Here is a 19,365-nt window from a genome sequence, read left to right as displayed (position 1 = left end):
AATGTCAGGCATAGAAGTCACCTGAGTCCTAGTCTGTTTACTTTTCTACCAAATGAAGCATCATATAAGCTTATATACATTCTCTTTTATCTTTTTTTTTTTTTTTTTTGAGGATGGGCGATGGGGAGAGGGAGAGAATCTTAAGCAGGCTTCACACCCAGTGTGGAGCCTGCAGGCTGGATTCACAACCCTGAGATCATGACCTGAGCTGAGATAAAGAGTCAGACGCTTAACCAACTGAGTTACCCGGGCAACCTTATACGTTCTTTTTTAAATAGAGGGTATCGTATCGAGCTTCTTATTCCTGGTAGAGATGGATGAGTAGATGGACTGCATCTGGCTGAGTCTTCTCCGAAAGTAGAATGAGCAAAACCTGGCCATTTTTGTTGAAATACTCTAATAAAGGGTTTTTAGAATCAATGTGAAGTATGCATTTTATTTATTATATCTTAATGTGTCCCTAAAAAGGTTTTAGGAAACATTAATGGAAATGGTGTACTTTTTTATATAGAAACTTACTAGCTATAAGTGGGATTCAAAGCTAAAAGAGGTCAATGAAAAGAAAAAGGATGCCATTACCCCTAATTTATTTAAAAGCAGGACTTTCTGATTTACTGGGTCCTTTTTTGGCTTCTCCAGTCTCTTAGGATAATTATAAGTATTAAAGGATAAACATAACAAAAACCATTAACCGTAGGCTAATGAATGTTCATGGTTTTTGTTATTTCAGTTATTTCAGTTGTAGTACTACCTTCTACCCAGTTACCGACAACAGAAACCTAGGCATTTAGCTCTTTCCACACTTTTTGGCCCTACAAACTACATCTTTTAAATATTATCTTGCAGTAGTTTTCTTCTGTCCATTCCTGCTGCTACTACTTCTTTCTCTGGTCTTTTACAGTAGTCATCACCGAACTAGATTGTATGCTTCCACTCTTGCCAGCTTTGGTCCCAGTTTACAAAATGTAGTTAATCATAAAAGCAGATTTGACTTAGTCATTTACTTGCTTAAATCCTTTTGTGACTTGTATTGCAGGTGTTCGTATTCAATGGTTTATGAATGGTATATGAATCTTCTAAACTTTTTGCAAGATGGAGTACATGTGCATTTTATGGGGAGAAAGTCGTCTTTATTGATTACTCCTGCTGACTAAAATCAGAATTCCTTATTTCTTACAGAGTCTCATAATCTGGCTCCTCCCTGCCATTTCATATTTTTGAGTCCTCTTTTTGAACTTTTATACTGTTGAACCTAAGTTATCATAAGCTGTTCTCAGGCCCTTGTGCCTTACTCCCTCATTTCCTTCTTACCAGAAACATTCTGGTTTTTTGTGTGTGTCATCAGCTGCTAGTCATCCTTGGCTAAGTTGCCTTTCTTTAAATTGCCATACCTCTGTATTTCCTATGCTATTAAAGTCATCTGGCTTTTACCTCCTTAAACAGTAAGTTTCTTGAAGAAAGCACCCATATGAAGGTAGTCAGAGGACCTGGAATAGTACTAGATTCTCAATCAGAGTTTGAACTATGCTGAAGGAGACATTTGGAAGCCACCAGGTATTACCTTGAAAGAAGATGAAACAGCCCAGAGAGAATTTAAAAGAGAAAGTCTCTCATGGCTGGTCCCTGGAGAGTATAAACATTTCCAGATTAGAAAGGGAAATCTGAAGAACAACCAGAGAGAAAGGAGGAAATCAGGAAATGGTGTCCAGAAAGCACACAGTAAGTTTCCAGAAGGTCTACATTTCTCAGCAAGGTTAAACAAAATAAGGAGTGAAAAGTGATGACTCGGGGCGCTTCGGTGGCTCAGTGGATTGAGCCACTGCCTTTGGCTCAGGTCATGATCTCGGGGTCCTGGGATCGAGCCCCACATCAGGTTCTCTGCTCGGCGGGGAGCCTGCTTCCCCCTCTCTCTCTGCCTGACTCTCTGCCTACTTGTGATCTCTCTTTGTCAAATAAATAAATAAAATCTTAAAAAAAAAAAAAAGGTGGTGACTCAGCAAGAATGGTTTCTGCTTCACTAGATAAGAGAGGCTAGGTTATAGATGCAGCAAGCCTTGACCTGTTTGTTTCCCACACACTGTTATCTTGTTCTCCACTGATGCTTCTGGACTATTGTTATTCTCTCAGCATGAAAATTCCTGCTCCTTTAAAGCTACAATGTGTATATCTCCTCTGTCTTTATTGTTTGGTGACCTCCTAGTCACTTCACAGCCTTTAAGGAACTCATACTCTAACCAGAGATCACTGAAGTCTTTGTTTATATGCTTAACTTGGAACTCTCTAGCATCTTAATTCCCCAACCATTTTGTCTTCAAAAATCTTGACCTCTGCTTTGCTGCACCTTCCTATTCCCTTGGGCATGCTAATGTTTATTGTTAAATGTTAATTAAAACGCCCATTTTTGGTTGTTGTCTTTTTATGCTTTCTTTCTTACTTTCTCTCATCCCGTCTGTTTTTCCTTATCTTTGAGTTTTAGCCTTCTGGTTCTTCTGCTTCCTGGCATAGAATGTTCAGACCCAGGAGATTGAATAGATCATATTCTGTATGTTCCTTTTTCACTCTGTTGGTTATTGCCTTTGCTGTACAGAAGTTAAGTTCATTGTAGTCCTATTTGTCTGTTTTTTGCTTTTATTGTGTATGCTTTTGGTGTTATATTGAAGAATGTATTGCTAAATCCAATATCATGAAGCTGTTTCTCTGCGTTTATTTTGGGAGTTTTATAATGTCAGGTTTTATGTTTAGGTCTTTAATCCATTTTGAGTTAACTTTTTTTTTTTTTTCCCATGTAGTATGAGATGTAAGGGTCCAACTTTATTCTTTTGCATATGGATATCCATTTGTGGGAGACTCTCCTTTTCCCATTGTATAGCCTTGGCACCTGTGATAAAGCTCATTTAACTATATATTATGTAAGGGTTTATTTCTTGCTTCTCTGATGTGTTCCATTGGTCTGTGTGTCTTATCTTTATGCCAGTACCATTCTGTATTGATTTCTGTAGCTTTGTAAGATGTTTTGAAATCAAGAAGTATGAAATTGGCTTTTTTTTTTTTTTTTGCCTCAAGATTGTCTCAAGATTGTTTTTGCTCTTTGGGTTCCATTGAGATTCCATATCCAGGAATTTTAGATTTTTTTAATATTAAAAAATGCTGTTGAGATTTCAAAGGAATTAAATTGAATATGTAGATTGCTTTGGATAGTATGGACATTTTACAGTCCATGAACATAGGATCCTTTACATTTATGTCTTTAGTTTCTTTCAGCAGTATTTTGTAGCTCTTATTGTACAGTAGTCTCCCCTTATTTGTGGTTTCAGTTACCCATAGTCAGCTGCGGTCCGGAAGCAGATGATTCTTCTTAAAATATTATCAGAATAGTAGCCTAACAGTATATCACAATGCTTATGTCATTCATCTCACTTCATTTCGTCGTGTAGGTTATTTTACCATTTTCACATCATTACAGGAAGAAGGGTGAATATAATAAGATATTTGTAGAGAGAGAGAGAGAGACGACATTCATGTAACTTTTATTATATTGTTGTAATTGTTCTATTTCATTATTATTACTGTTAGTCATGGCTAATTTATAAATTAAATTTTATCATAAGTAAGTATGTACGGGGTTTGGCACTCTTGTGGTTTCAGGCATTCATCAGGGGCCTTGGAATGTATCCCCCAATGGATAAGGAGGACTGTAATACAAATCTTCCACCTCTTGGGTTAAATTTATTAGTAAAGTATTTTATTCTCTTTGATGCTGTTGTAAATGAAAATATTTTTAAAATTTCCTTTTGTTCATTATTTAGAGAAGCACAGCTGGTTTTTGCATCGGTTGACTTTGTATCTTACAGTTTTACTAAATTTGGCTTATTAGTTCTAATAGTTTTTTGTGTGTGTGTGTGGGGTCTTTAGGATTTTCTACATATATTTATACATATACATATATTTTGTTTCTTCCTTTCCAGCGTGGATGCCTTTATTTGTTTTTCATGCCTGATTGCTCTGGCTAGGATTTACAGTAGTGTTTTAAAAAGAATTGGTGAGAGCTGGCATCCCTGCCTATAGTTCTGATTTTAGAAGGAAAGCTTTCAGTTTTAAACCATTAGGTGTAATCTTAGCTTTTCATCATATATGGCATTTATTATGTTGAGGTAATTTCCTTCCTTGTCTAGTAATGTTTAGGAATTATTATTATGTTAAAAGTGTTCATTATAGTAAAAATACTGATTTATAATTAAAATTTTTCCCTGAAAATTATATTTTGTTCTCTAGTAAATGGTTTATTGGTTGGATGTGGTAATAATGACTTCACAATCATAGATTCAGTCTTGAAATAATCTAATATTTTGTGCAATTCCATTTTAACAGACCCAACTTGAAACCTACCATAACTGTCTCACAAATGTCTTATGTCATCCATTTCTAAGAGGTGTAGTATATTTAGAATACCATTGTTCACTCTTCCAAAATTTTTATGTTAAACGAATGTTTACAAAGGCAACATCCCAGAAGGAGCAAAGAAATAAACTTATTTTGAGAAACCACTTGGTAAGTGGTTGTTAGCTTTGTAGACATTATATAAGCTTCTTATCTCCTCACATCTTTATTTAACTTCATATTCAATTAAAGTCACTCTGACTTTTTTTTATTTAATCTTTGCCTTTTTAATTATTCTGTACCTTATCTTTTTTTTTTTTTTTAAGATTTTATTTATTTATTTGACAGAAATCACAAGTAGGCAGAGAGACAAGCAGAGAGAGGGGGGGAAGCAGGCTCCCTGCTGAACAGAGAGCCTAATCCAGGAACCCTGGGATCATGACCTGAGCCGAAGGCAGAGGCTTAACCCACTGAGCCACCCAGGCACCCCGCATTAGTTTTTATGATGCATGTCACAGTTACTATTTCTTTAATGTTCTAATTTCAATCTTGTTTGCTTATTGTTCACTAACACATCTTCACTTTAGGGCAATAGCAATTTTTGTGGCTTCATCTTCATTCTTATATTCATTACATATTTTCTGACTACCTGTTAAGTTTAAGATCTATTTGCAACTTTCATCTTTTACATTGTTGGCAGCCATTTCAGTGGTTCTAACCCCAATGGCTTGCCATTGGTATAGGAATATTTAACATACTTTCCTAGTATTTGTTCCCATGAAGGTAAATTAAGTTGCTATGCATAGTTACTGCCAGCTTATTACTTTTATTTGTATTAGTATTGTAGGCATTTTTTGTTTTATTTTGTTTGTTGAATACTGGATTGATTCAGAAATTAGATTTAAAGTCAGAAAACACAGTATTAGTGCCATTGATAACATGTTGATTTTCCTTTTTCATCCACCAGTGGCTGAAACGATTTCTTCTGGCTCTTGACTGCTCTGAAAAGTTATAGTATGGTGACAGTATTTTCTCCCTGTATTTTATTTTGAAAAATGAACAAACATGCAGCAAAGTTAAAAGATTTTTACAATTGACACAATAAGCTTATCTAGATTTTACTAATAATATATTATCACATATCCTTTTGTCTATCAGTGTATCATTCCATCTCCCCCCCCCCCCCCACCAATGCATTTCAAATTGCTGACCTCAGTGTCCTTCCCTCTCAGGTGAAACTATTTTTTAAAGATTTCTGTCAACTTTTCTAGAGTAACTTTGGCCTACCACATGTAATTTTATTTGTAGAACTGTCTAACAAATTGAGCCTTACAAATAAAATAAGTAAATAGAAAGTTGTCTGTTTTAAGTGTATATTTTCACTTGTCTACTTTAACTTTGAGAGCTTTCTCACTGGACGATCTCACTTGCCCTCCCATCATTATTGACTCAGTAAGAAAAGTATGAAATGTGAGGAAATTATAGAAAGTAAGCCATATTTTTAACTTTTTGAGGAACCTCCATATTGTTTTCCACAGTGGCTGTGCCAGTTTGCATTCCCACCAGCAGTGCAAGAGGGGTTCCCCTTTCTCCACATTCTTGCTAACAACTTGTTGTGTTGATTTTAGTCATTCTGACACAGGTGATACCTTATTGTAGTTTTGATTTGTACTGCGGTGAGTGATGTTGAACATCTTTTCATCTGTCTGTTGGCCATATGGATGTCTTTGGAAAATATCTGTTCATGTCTTCTGCCCATTTTCAAATTGGATAATTTTTTGGGGGGGGGTGTTAAGTTCTTTATATATTTTGCATACTAACCCTTTATCACATCTGTCACTTGCAAATATCTTCTCCCATTCTGTGGGTTGCCTTTTAGTTTTGTTGGTTATTTCCTTTTCTGTGCAGTTGTTTTTTATCTTGATGAAGTCCAGTAGTTCATTTTTGCTTTTGTTTCCGTTGCCTCAGGAGACATATCTAGAAAGAAGTTGCTGTAGCCAATGTCAAAGAGGTTACTGTGTATGTTCTTCTCTAGGATTTTTGTAGTTTAAGTTGCACTGCTAGGTATTTACCCAAAGAATACAAAAACACTAATTCAGAGGGATACATGCACTTCAGTGTTTATAGTAGCATTATCTATAATAGCCATATTATGAGAACAGCCCAAGTGTCCAATAACTGATGGATGGATAAAGATGTGGTATATATACACAGTAGAATGTTACTCAGCCATAAAAACAGAATAAAATCTTGCCGTTCGCAGCACCATGAATGGAGCTCGAGAGTGTTATGCTAAGGGAAGTAAGTCAGAGAAAGACAAATACCCTATAGTTTCACTCATAGGTGGAATTTAAGAAACAAAACCAACAAACATGAGGGGGAAAAGAGTGAAAAACCAAGAAACAAACTATAGAGAACAAACTATAGCACAACTATAGAGAACAAATTGAGAGGAGATGAGTGGGGAGATCAGTTCATTAGGTGATGGGAATTAAGGACTGTACTTGTCACAAGCACTGAGTGTTGTGTGGAAGTGTTGAATCACTGTATTGTACATCTGAAACTAATATATACTGTTTGTTAACTAACTGGAATTTAAATACAAACTTTCTAAAAATGAAATTAAGCCATAGCTCCTCTTCTCTTGTAATTTTGATTGAGTGGCAGTAAGATGTCCCTAAAGGGATCTGGTTAGGGAAAGAGTCTCTTCATTTCTTTCCTTTTTTCTGTATTGTTTTGTTCTTTTTCTTTTTTTCTCTTGTCCTCCTTTTTCTTTCTTTTTCTCTGCTTTAATCATAGGTAGGGAAAAGTACACATTTTGCTATATTGATTTGCAGAGGAGAAAGTGAGCAGGCCATGTGCTTAGATGGAAATGTCACAGAAAGTAAAGAACACAGACTCTAAATTAAGAGATGGGAAATTTTTTCTGTAAAGGGCCAGGTGGGATTTATTTTAGGATTTGCAAGCCATACAGTCTCTTCAAACTACTCAACTCTGCTGTTGTAATGCGAAAACAGCCTTAGACAATAATTAAATTAATGATCTTGGTTATGTTTTAATAAGAATTTTGTTCACTGAAATTTGATCTTCATATAATTTCTGCATATCACAAAATATTTTTTTCTGATTTTGTCAACCATTTAAAATTATGAAAACCATTTTTATCTTGGGGGCTGTAAAAACCAGCTGCAGGCTAGATTTGGCCCATAAGCTAAGATTTGGTGACTCCTACTCTATAGGGATTAACCTTGTACAACTTACTTATCTATAAAAATGTCATTTATGTACACATTACCAACATAGAGGCCTTCTATGTGCTCTAAATTAGATGGGGATACAGAATTGTACAGAGATAATTCAGGGTATCATTGGTTGAGTAAATAAGAAAAAATGTTTAATATGATTGATTCTGCTGATAACGAAGTTCTGGCATGGCCTCTTTTCAGTCCTGTCTCACCTGTGTAGCTTCTGTTTCTAGGTCTTGGGCAGAGAAGTGGACTGAATAGAGGGGCCTGCTTTCTTCTGTCTGGTATTAAATCTCCCCTTAGTGGTATTAAAACCCAGGTTTGAGTTAAGCCTGGCCTCAAATCTCTTACTAGATTTATAACTTGTTACATAACTGCTCTGAGCATCAGCACAATGATGGTTTATATAGCCAATTCATAAACTTAGATCTTAGTAATAATCATAACAGTAGTAGCAGTGAACTCATTGTGGGGCTTACTAGATGCCAGGCAGTGTTTTTACTGTTTTATATACATTAACTCATTTAATTCTCTCACACCCATGATAATTGTTAATATATACCATCACTTTAATGATGAGGAATCTGAGACACAGAAACGTTAAGTAACTCATTTACAGTTACATAATTATAAGTGGCAGAGCCAACATGTGAAGTTGGGGAGCCTGACTTCAGAGTGCAAGCTCTTAACTGCTAGGGCTTACAGCCTTTCCAGAGTGGGAACATCTATAGCACATTGGTTCTCAAGAAATTACAGATACATTACCTTTACAGAATATTGTGGTATTTTTTCCTTAAAAAATTTGGTATACTTATGAGGTAGCGGATATGCATAAATATGAGATTCAAATTTTTTATTTTTCAGGGTTTTGCTTTTTTTTTTTCAAGTACATATTATTTATGGGGTTTTTTTCTATAGGAGTTTTTAGTACTGCTATTTTTAAGGATTATTTTGAAATCAGTCACTTTCTGTGAGACAATGTAGTGGAAATGATTTAGACTCCAGAGCCAAAAGACCCTGACTCCTGTTCTTGTCCTGATTCTGCATTTTCCTTCATGTGATCTTGAGTACATGATTTTATTTCAGTTCTGTCTCCTTTGGCTGTGAACTGAAGGTAATCCTCATGGGATTCAAATGAGATAACCTATGCCAGAGTGCATAGTATGTTACCAGACACTCATCAATCACTAGTACTGTGTTTGCCTATCTCTTATGTAGAATAACCTGAACTTTAGAACTGAAAGGTAGGAAAACCGAGGGTCAGAGAATTACTTGTTTAGGATCTTACAGATTTTTAGAGGCAGAAGGAGCTGTCATGTAACTCAGATCTGCTAATTTCTCAGTCTTGTCCTATTTTTGCTGTTCACACTCCTTTATGGATTACACACAGAAGCATTAGGTAATATTACTGGGTTTTGGGAAGGTTTTTCTTAGGACAAGACCTGATATTCTTATTAAGAAAATAACTAGTATTTGGTATTTTGAATTTTAATAATTAATCATTTAAAAACTCATACAGACAGTTTAGTAAGCTTTGAGGCTATTCAAGTCATGTATTTGTATATATATCAAACTAGTATTTGGTATTTTGAATTTTGATAATCAGTCATTAAAGTCATATGGACAATTTAGTAAGTCTTGAGGCTATTCAAATCAAAATGTTAATACATTTTTCCATATTTTTTTAGACTTTTTAAGACATTACAATTTTAAGATTTTGATATATGTTCATAATTTTCCTACATAGTAGAAATACATTCCATTTACATTTTCTTAGGGAAAGCTACTGTATTTCTGGAGAAGATGGTATTATTAATCTCCCATTCTTTAGTAAATGATAAGCAACATATGGTATATATAAATCTTCTAGGTTCTGTATTTCTCTTTCTTTACATGGTGTTACTTTACTCTTTTGCATGGTGATATATCTGGAATAATCCTTAATTTTCAGAAATTGGATTGTTTGTAGGTACGTGTAATAAAATAGGTGATGCCCATGCAGTTTTTAAGTGTGTTTTGTAGGGTTTTTTTCTCTCTCTCTCTCTTTGCATGCATGGGTTTGCATGGAACATTTGAAAAATAGAAGCATCAGAATGAATTGAGTGTTTTTAAATTACAGTTGACCCTTGAACAACATAGGTTTGAATTGTGTGGGTATGTATATATACCCGCGCAATTATGTATTTCATACACACACACACACCCGCGCAATTATGTATTTCATACACACACACACACACACACTTTACATGTTGATAAATCCGGACAGTACTATAAATGTATTTTGTCTTCCTTAAGATTTTATAAATATTTTCTTTTCTCTAGCTCACTTTAATGTAAGAATATAGTATATATTACATATAACATATGAAAGTGTTAATTGCCTTTTTATGTTATTGGTAAGGCTTCTGGTCAGTGGTAGGGTATTTGAAGTTAAGTTATAGGGGAAATCTAATGTTATATACAGATTTCGACTGTGCAAGAGGGTTGCACCTCTGGATGCCAACATTGTTCAAGGGTTAATTGTGCTAGTCTTTGTCACTTACCTTGATAGTTTAGAGACAGAGTTCTACTTTTGAGACAAAAGTCTTATCTACTGCTTATTTGCCGCCTTGTCAGTTTCTCATGATTAACAGGATACAGCTCACAATTAACAAGATGTGAACTCTATTGCCATTTGCCATTTAGTCTTACATGTTAGTAAAATAATTGTGGAACATTTAGAGAGTCATGTAAATTTTTTTTAATAGTTTCAATTTTTTGTAGTTTTTATTTTCGTGCATGTGAATTTCAGACCCAAAGGAATAGCTATGAATTATGTTTCTTTGGATCCAGTAGATTACTTTTTTTAAGTTACGGTAATCTCACATTATCAGACAATAGAAGCATAGATCTTAGAGTTGAATAAACCATAGAGATAGATATTGTAGCTTGGCTTCTTGCTTGATGAAATAATCTCTTCAGTATCTTTGCAAGCTCTGCTAGAACAGCCAGTTAAGAACGTGAATCTACATATTTTAGGTTCACAGTATAGTAGTGAAACAAGACTTTGCCCTAAGGGAACTTAAAATATTCCATGTTCCTATGACGTGGGATTAATGAGCAAGTTCAGTGACGTGTTTTAGGTTCAGCTTTATATGCTCAGAATCATTTTCTTGTAGTATAACACAGCTTTGGATATTTCATTTATAAGTTTATTTTTATATCTCTCATGGTAGATAATTGGAGGGAAAAAAAAGTTTCCAGTTAGAAGTTCTATGTTAACTATAAATCAAAGTATTTACAAACTCTTAAAACAAAATAGTAATTACATAAAGGGAAGTTCGATTGATACTTTTAACTAGACTCTCATTTTCTTAATGTTAGTTTTTTAAAATGATTAATTACTAAAAGCCTTGGCCATAAACCTTGTGACTTTCATTTGTTCTGCTGAATAACTGAAGCACATATATCATCAAACAAGTTTATTTCTCCCTTTTTTTAAACCAAAGAAAAGCACATTTGATTTCAGCAATGATTTTGATGAACCTGCTAGAATTGATTGTTGGGAGCTAGCGAACCCCAGGTTCTTCCCACCACACTCACCTGCTAATTCATACTCACCACACAGAGATCCCCCCAAATTGAGTTGATTGGCACTGTTTGCCATTCTCTTGGTTGGCTATGAAATCCATCCTCTTTTCCTGCTGCCCCGAGCAGCATCCTCTGTTTGTTCAGGGCTTTTGTTAATACTGAACAAAACATTGGGATTTCAGAACCCAAAAAAGAAGCCAGGTCTCTTTTTTACCATCGTTAAGACCATTCCTTTTTCCCCCACCCTTTTGAAAAATGGTCAATAAAATACCTTTTGCAGAATTCCCCCCAGAGAACCAGGGAATCCTTTCCACTCTCAGCTCTTCCGAGTCATGTGGCCCTCCATGCCAACCTGCTACCCTACTCGTACCCCAGCCCTTTTATAATAGGACAGATGTTGAACAAGGACTTCCTTCCACAGAAGGAAGGAAAATTTGTGTCTTAAATAGGCTGACGAGTTAACACTGTTTTAGAGTCAAAAGAGGGTTGGTCTGAGTTAGGAAGCAGAACAGAGTCTTTCTGACTCTTTTAGCGTAGAAGTGCGTGCCTGCCATGGAGGGATGGATCTTTAAGGGCTTGTTTGTTCCTGCCTTGAGTGTTCCACAAACACCAAACTTTTCCTACTACCATGTGCAGGAACTCATGGTCACAGACTCCATGTCTCTGGGAAGCTCCAGAACTCAGTTTGGTCCCTGGTTTTCATTCATCTTGCTAGGCTTCCTGGCTGGATTTGCCTGAAGAGTTTGGATAAAACATGGCAGGTTAGGTAGTCCTCCCTGTCCTTCCTATTCTAGCCCAAAGCATTTCCTACCTATTTTCTACAGTCCCAGAACATAAAACCATTTTTGAGGCAGGCAGGGAGCTGGGCTTTATGGGCAAGAGGAGGGCCTTTGCTGCCCTGCTGTCAGCTATGGGGAGTCCCAGGTAAAAGCCTTCGACAGCTGGAATTAGAGCTGTCACAGACAACATGGCCACCTCTGGGTCTTTATGTGTGAAGATTTTGTAAAAGTTTTTATTAAAAAGTGTGTGTGTGTGTGTGTGTGTGTGTGTGTGTGTGTGTGTGTGTATGTGTATATATATATAAAAGAAAATAATCTAGGTCATCTATTCATATACATATATATATGAATACATCTATTCATATACATATATATATTCATATTCATATATATATGAATAGATGACCTAGATTATTTTCTTTTTCTGAAGCTACTTTCTTAAAAAGAATAAATAAAATGTTTATAGAATTTCTGCTTAAAAAAAAAGTTATCTTAGGCAGTATTTTATCAGACATTTCACTACTTAAAAGTTGTATATAAACTGTGAATCTCCATGTTCTTCACTTCATCTTAATATGCAGATTTATTACTTTATTGCTTGACTAACTTGCCTTGCTTTAAGGTCCCTTGAGCTTTTTACATGGGAGCTATACTAATCTTAATCACTGTGCTTATTGTTTGAATGTTTGCTACAGGAAGCGAGCAGCTGCAAAGCATCTAATAGAACGCTACTACCACCAGTTAACTGAGGGCTGTGGAAATGAGGCCTGCACGAATGAGTTTTGTGCTTCCTGTCCAACTTTTCTTCGTATGGATAACAATGCAGCAGCTATTAAAGCCCTCGAGCTTTATAAGATTAATGCAAAACTCTGTGATCCTCATCCCTCCAAGAAAGGAGCCAGCTCAGCTTACCTTGAAAACTCGAAAGGTGCCCCTAACAATTCCTGCTCTGACATAAAAATGAACAAGAAGGAAGGACAAGGAGCAAGAGATGATTTTAGAGGTAAGATGCTCTATTTTTAATTGAGAGTTTTTGACTGAAACCTGGGTTGGAGATTTAAATAAAATGTGTGACATTTTTGTTTTGTCTAATTGTGTGGACGTTAGGACATGATAGTACAGTGGTATTTATTTACCACTCTGTTACTTATTGCGATAAAGGGCAGAACTAATAATTGAAGTAACGGTTTAAGAACATTTTAGTGTTAATGGTCCCTAATTAAAAGCAGATTATATTCCAAAAGTTCCTTTGTTAATGGATTCCTTTGTTAATGGAAGTTTTTGAACATTTTCCACTAGGAAAAATATATTAAGTGGTAATCTCCTAAACTAGACCACAAAATCTAACTATTATCGAATAGCTGGACTGAATATGTGGAATGAGTTGTGGAAACCTAGAACTGTGAGGTGAAAGAAACAGAAAGAAGTGTTGGCATTCTTTTCCATTTCTTGAGGGCAAAGCAAAATTTTATAGCCGTTGAGAAATAATTCAGTTTTTCTTTCTAATATTCTTCCCATATCCTGCTCAGATTCTTCTAGGCATTTGGCACACTCATGCTGCGAAGAATTGTCACCACCTACCAGTGGCAGTCTTCCCCCAAGCCCTTATTTTCTAAATGATCCTGCATTTCAGGATCATTTTTTAAAAATTTTTAAAAAAATTTTTTTAAATCTTTAAATCCAAGCTTTCTTTTCCTCAGTTACTAATCAGTGTTAGTAACAAGGTAATTGAATTTCTGAATAATTTGATAGGGCTCAGCCCTACCAGAGGTAATTATTTTTTAAAAGAGGAAGGTTTTTGTTGAAGACGTGTATAAGTTGAAGAACAGCTCCGAAGTTTTCAGTAGCATGATTTAAATGCAGGATTAATTTAATTGGTGACATGGAATTTTCTTGTACTTTTTACTTTAACCTCACAGTAAAAGGTGTTTTCATAACTTGGTAACTCTACAGAGCTTCAAAAGGTGTGCTTGTTACATGATTTAGCTCATACACTATAGATAAGTAGGTTAATGTTGTTAGTATGTGTAACAGGGAAGTTGCAGCGAGTCTATTATACACATTTCTCAAGCAAGTGTTCATCACAGAGTAACAGTTACTAAATGTAGAATGCGCTGGGGCAGTTAAATGCAGTCTGCAGTAGGGGATTATAGTACAGGGTGGATGGACACATCTTTTTGCTATGTACTTAATCATAGGTGCTTATTGAGTGGTTATTCCGAGTCTTTGTTTCCTATTTTTCTCAAGTCTGTGTAATTTAACAGTTCCTTATACTTTATTCCAGTATGCTATTCTATCTTCCTACTCCCTTTTTTCTGTTAACTTCCTATTTACTATAGTTTTTTTCTACTAGGAATTAAAAATGCATTAACTACACTAGTACTTTCATTTTTATTGTTAATTATATTTGTTGGTTCTCTTTACAAAATTCCATATGTATTGTTTAGTGTGCCCCAAATTCTGTTTTTGCATAAAAATTTTAAGTCTAAAAGTTTGTAGATTATTTTCAGGAACATACATATATTACAAAATACACATATATCCCATATAGGAATGTTTCTTCATTAAATATTTTCTCAGTAGAACATCTCTTTTTATTGATAAACATTGTGAATATTTGTATCTAATGTTTTTTAAACTAATTTATGTCTGAAAAATTCAGTTTAGTATTTTAAACAAAACACTATCTAGGGAAAGTATTGTTAAATTTTATATGGAATTAGTAGAATGTCAGAATCACTTGAAGGTATTCTGAACAACATGTCAACAAAGGGTGTCTGGGTCTAGAGTGTTGCTGTCCCTTAAGATACTGCATGTGATTCATGAAAAATAACTTTTTGTTATTAAGTTTATGATTTGGTGATTTAGGAAACTGTTTTATGTCCAACAAGACAGTTACTTTATAATAGTTACTTACTCTACTTTGGTTACATTTTAGGAAATGGGGGGTTTTTCATTTTCTTGTAAGAAGGTGTTACAATTTTTTTCCAGTTAAAATAATGGGAAATAAGCTCCCGGTTAGCAGTTTTACACTTTTTGGAAAGAGATTACTGATGTTTAGCAGAAGATGTCCTCTGAAAGTAGAGCAGTCCTATGAAACTTTCATGAGCCAAAATGGCATACACAGCGAAGAAGCAATTATCATTAATTTATACAGAAAATATTTTGAGGTTCCCTTATCCAAAAAATAGCCTCTCTCAGGTTTTTCTGATACCTTAGGACACATCTTGCTAATGGATGTACAAAATGAATTGAGATAGACACAGACGCCCGCAGACACAGTTCAAAGCTATGGTGACTTGAGGCTGAGATGCTGAGTGTAATTCCTGGGGAAGGGCATTGTTAGTGCTACTCTTGCTCCTCTGAGTATGTTTTGCCTCTATAATGGCTTCCAGTAAAACAAACACTAAATGTGTTTTTGCTTTTTAACTTTCTTACTATAAGTGAAGTTGCCTAGTGGGATTTTTTGAAAAGCAGGTGTATCTACATATCGTAATAGAACAGATCTAAAGATTAACTCTTAAAGAGTTAAAGCCCATAAAAGAAACTACAGGTGTTGACAGGAGGGGCCAAAGATCAGATTCATGGTGTGGTAAACTGTTATTTTTGTGGTTGAACTTTTATAGTTCATTTAATGATCATTTGCATGTATCTTGTCTTTGTGAAACAAATATTAAAAGAGGCAGAAATTTTATTGAGAAATTTTATATGTTGTACAGTACATGTATATGAGTCCTCATGTTTGTCACAATGAAGATTGAATTACCTCTGTGCCTCTAAAATTATCCTGTGCTTCATTTAAGTATTTGTTGACAGGCCTGCCACTTCCTTGGTATATTTAGGCTTTTATTATAGTGTACTACATTTTACAAATGTAATCTCCATAAAATTAATAGACAAAATATATCATTTTTTCTCTTTCCTGTAAAATAATGTATCTGAATAGTTTATTCAAAATGCAGAGACTATTTGGCGTGCTCCATTTTGATTTCTTCCACAATTTGATGGGTGTTTTTTATTGACTTGTATAGTACTTGCCTTATGGAAAATGGTCTTGGAAATATCAGTAAACGTTGCTTTTTACTTTTTAATTTGAAGGACAGTATTTTATAATTTGTAGAGACATGTATAGCTTATGCTTAAATAATTTGAAGATGTTATTAGCTTATTTGATATATTAATAAAAAATTAGGAGATTCTGTTGCACTCAGAATATGAGTTAATCATGTTTGACCCCATTTAACAGGAAAAGAAACCTTCAGAAGTGCATCAGTGGACTTCCACTTAGGTAATTGGCAGACCTGTGCCACATGTCATCCCCCAGGTGCAAATGAGGATAACAATACTAGTGTTTAGTTTTTATAGTTTCTGTTACATGATGGCATGTCAGAGAAGAGGGGTGAGTAGATTTGGAGTTTCCAGCCTATAGTGTCTGTCCAGGTACATTAGAGAGTTAGAGGAAGACCAAGGTTTCATAAGATCACCTTTTAGATACTGAATGATTAATAATTCTAATTTGGAGTTATAAATAATCTCAGTATAAAATATAAGTTGCTATATTTATGTGAACTAAACTAGGATAACACAGGACACAGAACTCTTGGGGTACTATCCAGCATTGAATGTAGACATCTTTATATCAGTTGAAAATTATGTCCTTTGGTCGATCATTAATGGTTTTATATCCTTTTAGTAATTGGTTAGTCTTAGCTGTCGACCAACATTTGAATACTTTGAGCAATAGCAGATATGTGTGATAGTCCTTAGGGATCACAAAAAGCACACATGTACATATAAGTAACATGGAACTTTAAAGTGTTGTTAATTATCTTTGCTCAGAGCATTCATTCTTCCTTTAGCTTTTAGAATAGGTTTTACAGTTGATATGTAAAATGAAATTCAATTATCTGATGTTTAAAGGATATTTTTACAACCTCATTTATTAATGAGGTTGTTTGACTATAGGGCCAGAATGTTTTTATTTCTATATTTTCATGTGAAATGTGATCATTTATGTTCTTATTTGAGTATTAAAAAAGTTTATTTTATCCCCAGTTGCCTGATATTCATGCAAGTCATAAGAGAAAAATAGTGTTGTTGAGGTATATTTCTTATCTTTTGTAAGGTGAGATTTTGTGATTATTTAGCTTATCTCAGATTATAAGTGAGAAAATGAAAGGTGGGTTTTTTTTTTTTTGGTTTGTTTTTCTTTTGAGAATAGATCATGAGAGTGAGTACATCAGAGCTAAGCTAATTTCAACTTTTAAAATGTTGGGTTTTTTCCTTCTTTTTTAAATTGAAACTCATGGTAAGTACCAGGGAGTTTATCATTTGAGGTATTGAATCTGTGAGTTGTCAATTGTATGATGTCTCCAAGCATTGAGCTCTATTACTCTTGGAGTTGGAATGTTTTATGTGGTTTTCCTCTTCAATCACTGTATTCAGTGCTTTCTATGAAAGAGTTAAATATTATGAAAGTTCATATGAAACTGATGAAATTAAATTAACATTTGAATAAAAGATGACAACTTGGAGTTTTAGAAAACAGCATGTTAAAATTCTTTTTTGTGTGTGTAAGTAAGCAAAGCATAAGAGGGAACACACATGGAGTTTTCCTTTTTTGTTCTAATGTGTTTCATTCAGTGGCATTCCATTTTGGGAGTGGAATGCTTATGCATTCCATAATTTCCAAACTTAACTCTTAATTCCTTTCAAGCGATGTATGTATAGATTTATATTTTGTTGGTGAAGAGAATTGGAGCCATATGTTTATCTGGTTTTTGTTTAAAAGGGTATTCCCTGGCAAATATAAAAAGAGCAAATATAAAAGTACTTAAAAAAGTGATAATGGAGGTCTAAGCTACTATTTAGAGACAGATGTGAGAGGGAAGTAAAATGCATACCAGCAAACTGCTACAGACTCTTTCATCCCTGTAGTAGTCCCTCCTTCCAGAGATTTTTATCTCAAAAATCCTTGAAATGTTCTTTTCATTCTTGTTTCTTCTGTGATTTCATTGGAATTTCAACTTGTTAACATTAGTATAACTCTGAAAATGTGTAATAAATTGATATTTGGTCTAGCCTTTCATTGCCTCCTGTCATTTTTGCCTCTTACAAAGGGTTGTTTCTTGATCATGTGGTTTTCATGGATGTGATAGAAAAACATAATAAAATTCCCTTGGATTTGAGTAATACAGACTGCAAATATAATGGTAATGATGGTAATGCAGTCTGTGAAAAAACCAAACAGCTCATCTTACCTATAAAATTTTTAGCACCAGAAAAGTACCAAGAAGGATTAAGCATAATTTAGACAGTCTGCTGGTATTTTAAAGACTTTAACGGCAAGGTGGGGAAAGGTGAAAAGCTTCTTTCTGTATTAGTAAGGATCAACTAGACTGCAATATTAAGTATATACCAGAACACTAGCTTATTAAACAAAGTGGAAATTTATTTCTAGGTCCTCTAATAGCCATGATATTCAAGGTTGGCAAAGTTCCACATCACATAATCATTCAGAAATGCTGCTGTAGTGTCATTGTAAATCTTCAGCACATGGCTTCCCAAGCATCCTGGGAACATCATCTCATTTAGCCAGAAGGAAAAGCCTTGGCCTGAAAGTAGCACTTAACCTCAAAAATCTGGAAAAGCTGGGAGATATGATCCAAATCTGCCCAGAAAGGAGAGGAAAAAGATTTTGGTGACTACCTAGTAATCTGTTTTCACTTGTTGTCTTCTAAGTTGCCTTCTACCACTCAATATTTTATTACTCTTGTCACTATTTCCTGTTTCTTCCAACCTGATTCCTGGCTACAGATGGCATTGTTTGTCAGCTTGAGATATGAGAAATGGTGTAGTAATTTTTCTCAATCACCCTTGGAATGACCACCCTGGGAAAAACTGAAAAGACTAAGAAGGAACCAGTTTGATTTTAAGATACATAAAAGTAAGACAAGGGCTGTTTCCCAAAGAGGATGCTCAAAGAACCTTTCTTGACTTTTCCTCAGTCTTTTGGGAAGAGTGAAATAAGAAAGAAACCTCTCAGAAGAATGTGTTTCTGCTCTAAAATAAGGTTGTAAGAGGTATATTGTGATGAATCAAATCAACACATGATTGTCTTGGTTCATATTTACATGTTAAAGCTGCATGTTAATTTCCACTGTGATTGTGAAAGAGTTTGAGCTCATTGAAAGCTACATATTATTGAAAGAATGTATAAAGACTGGGTGAGGTTGTTGGCTATTGTAGTAGTTCACTGACAAAAATAAGTAAATCTGTTTTGTTTGTTGAATCTAAGTATTAGAAATGTTTTAAAAGAGTTGTAAGTCATAAATGGTATTGAGTACAAAATGGCTGTTTTACTTTGCACTAGAACTTAAGACAAACTAAAC

At 34.7% G+C, this 19,365-nt stretch overlaps 1 protein-coding gene across 10 annotated transcripts in view; it reads left to right on the top strand.

The window, feature by feature from the left end:
- The window catches only part of UBE3A (ubiquitin protein ligase E3A), a 92,418-nt gene that overhangs the window by 38,972 nt on the left and 34,081 nt on the right, over positions 1-19,365 (top strand). For all 10 annotated transcript variants that reach the window (XM_013049948.2, XM_013049945.2, XM_013049946.2 and 7 more), the window contains one exon: positions 12,670-12,977. In XM_013049948.2, the coding sequence (XP_012905402.1) occupies positions 12,670-12,977 (308 nt within the window). The remainder of the gene's footprint in view (positions 1-12,669; positions 12,978-19,365) is intronic.

This window comes from Mustela putorius, unplaced genomic scaffold (genome assembly GCF_011764305.1).
Source record: "Mustela putorius furo isolate JIRA1106 unplaced genomic scaffold, ASM1176430v1.1 tig00003972_pilon_pilon_pilon, whole genome shotgun sequence".
Lineage (NCBI taxonomy): Eukaryota > Metazoa > Chordata > Mammalia > Carnivora > Mustelidae > Mustela > Mustela putorius.
This window is presented reverse-complemented; position numbering and strand designations above follow the sequence as displayed.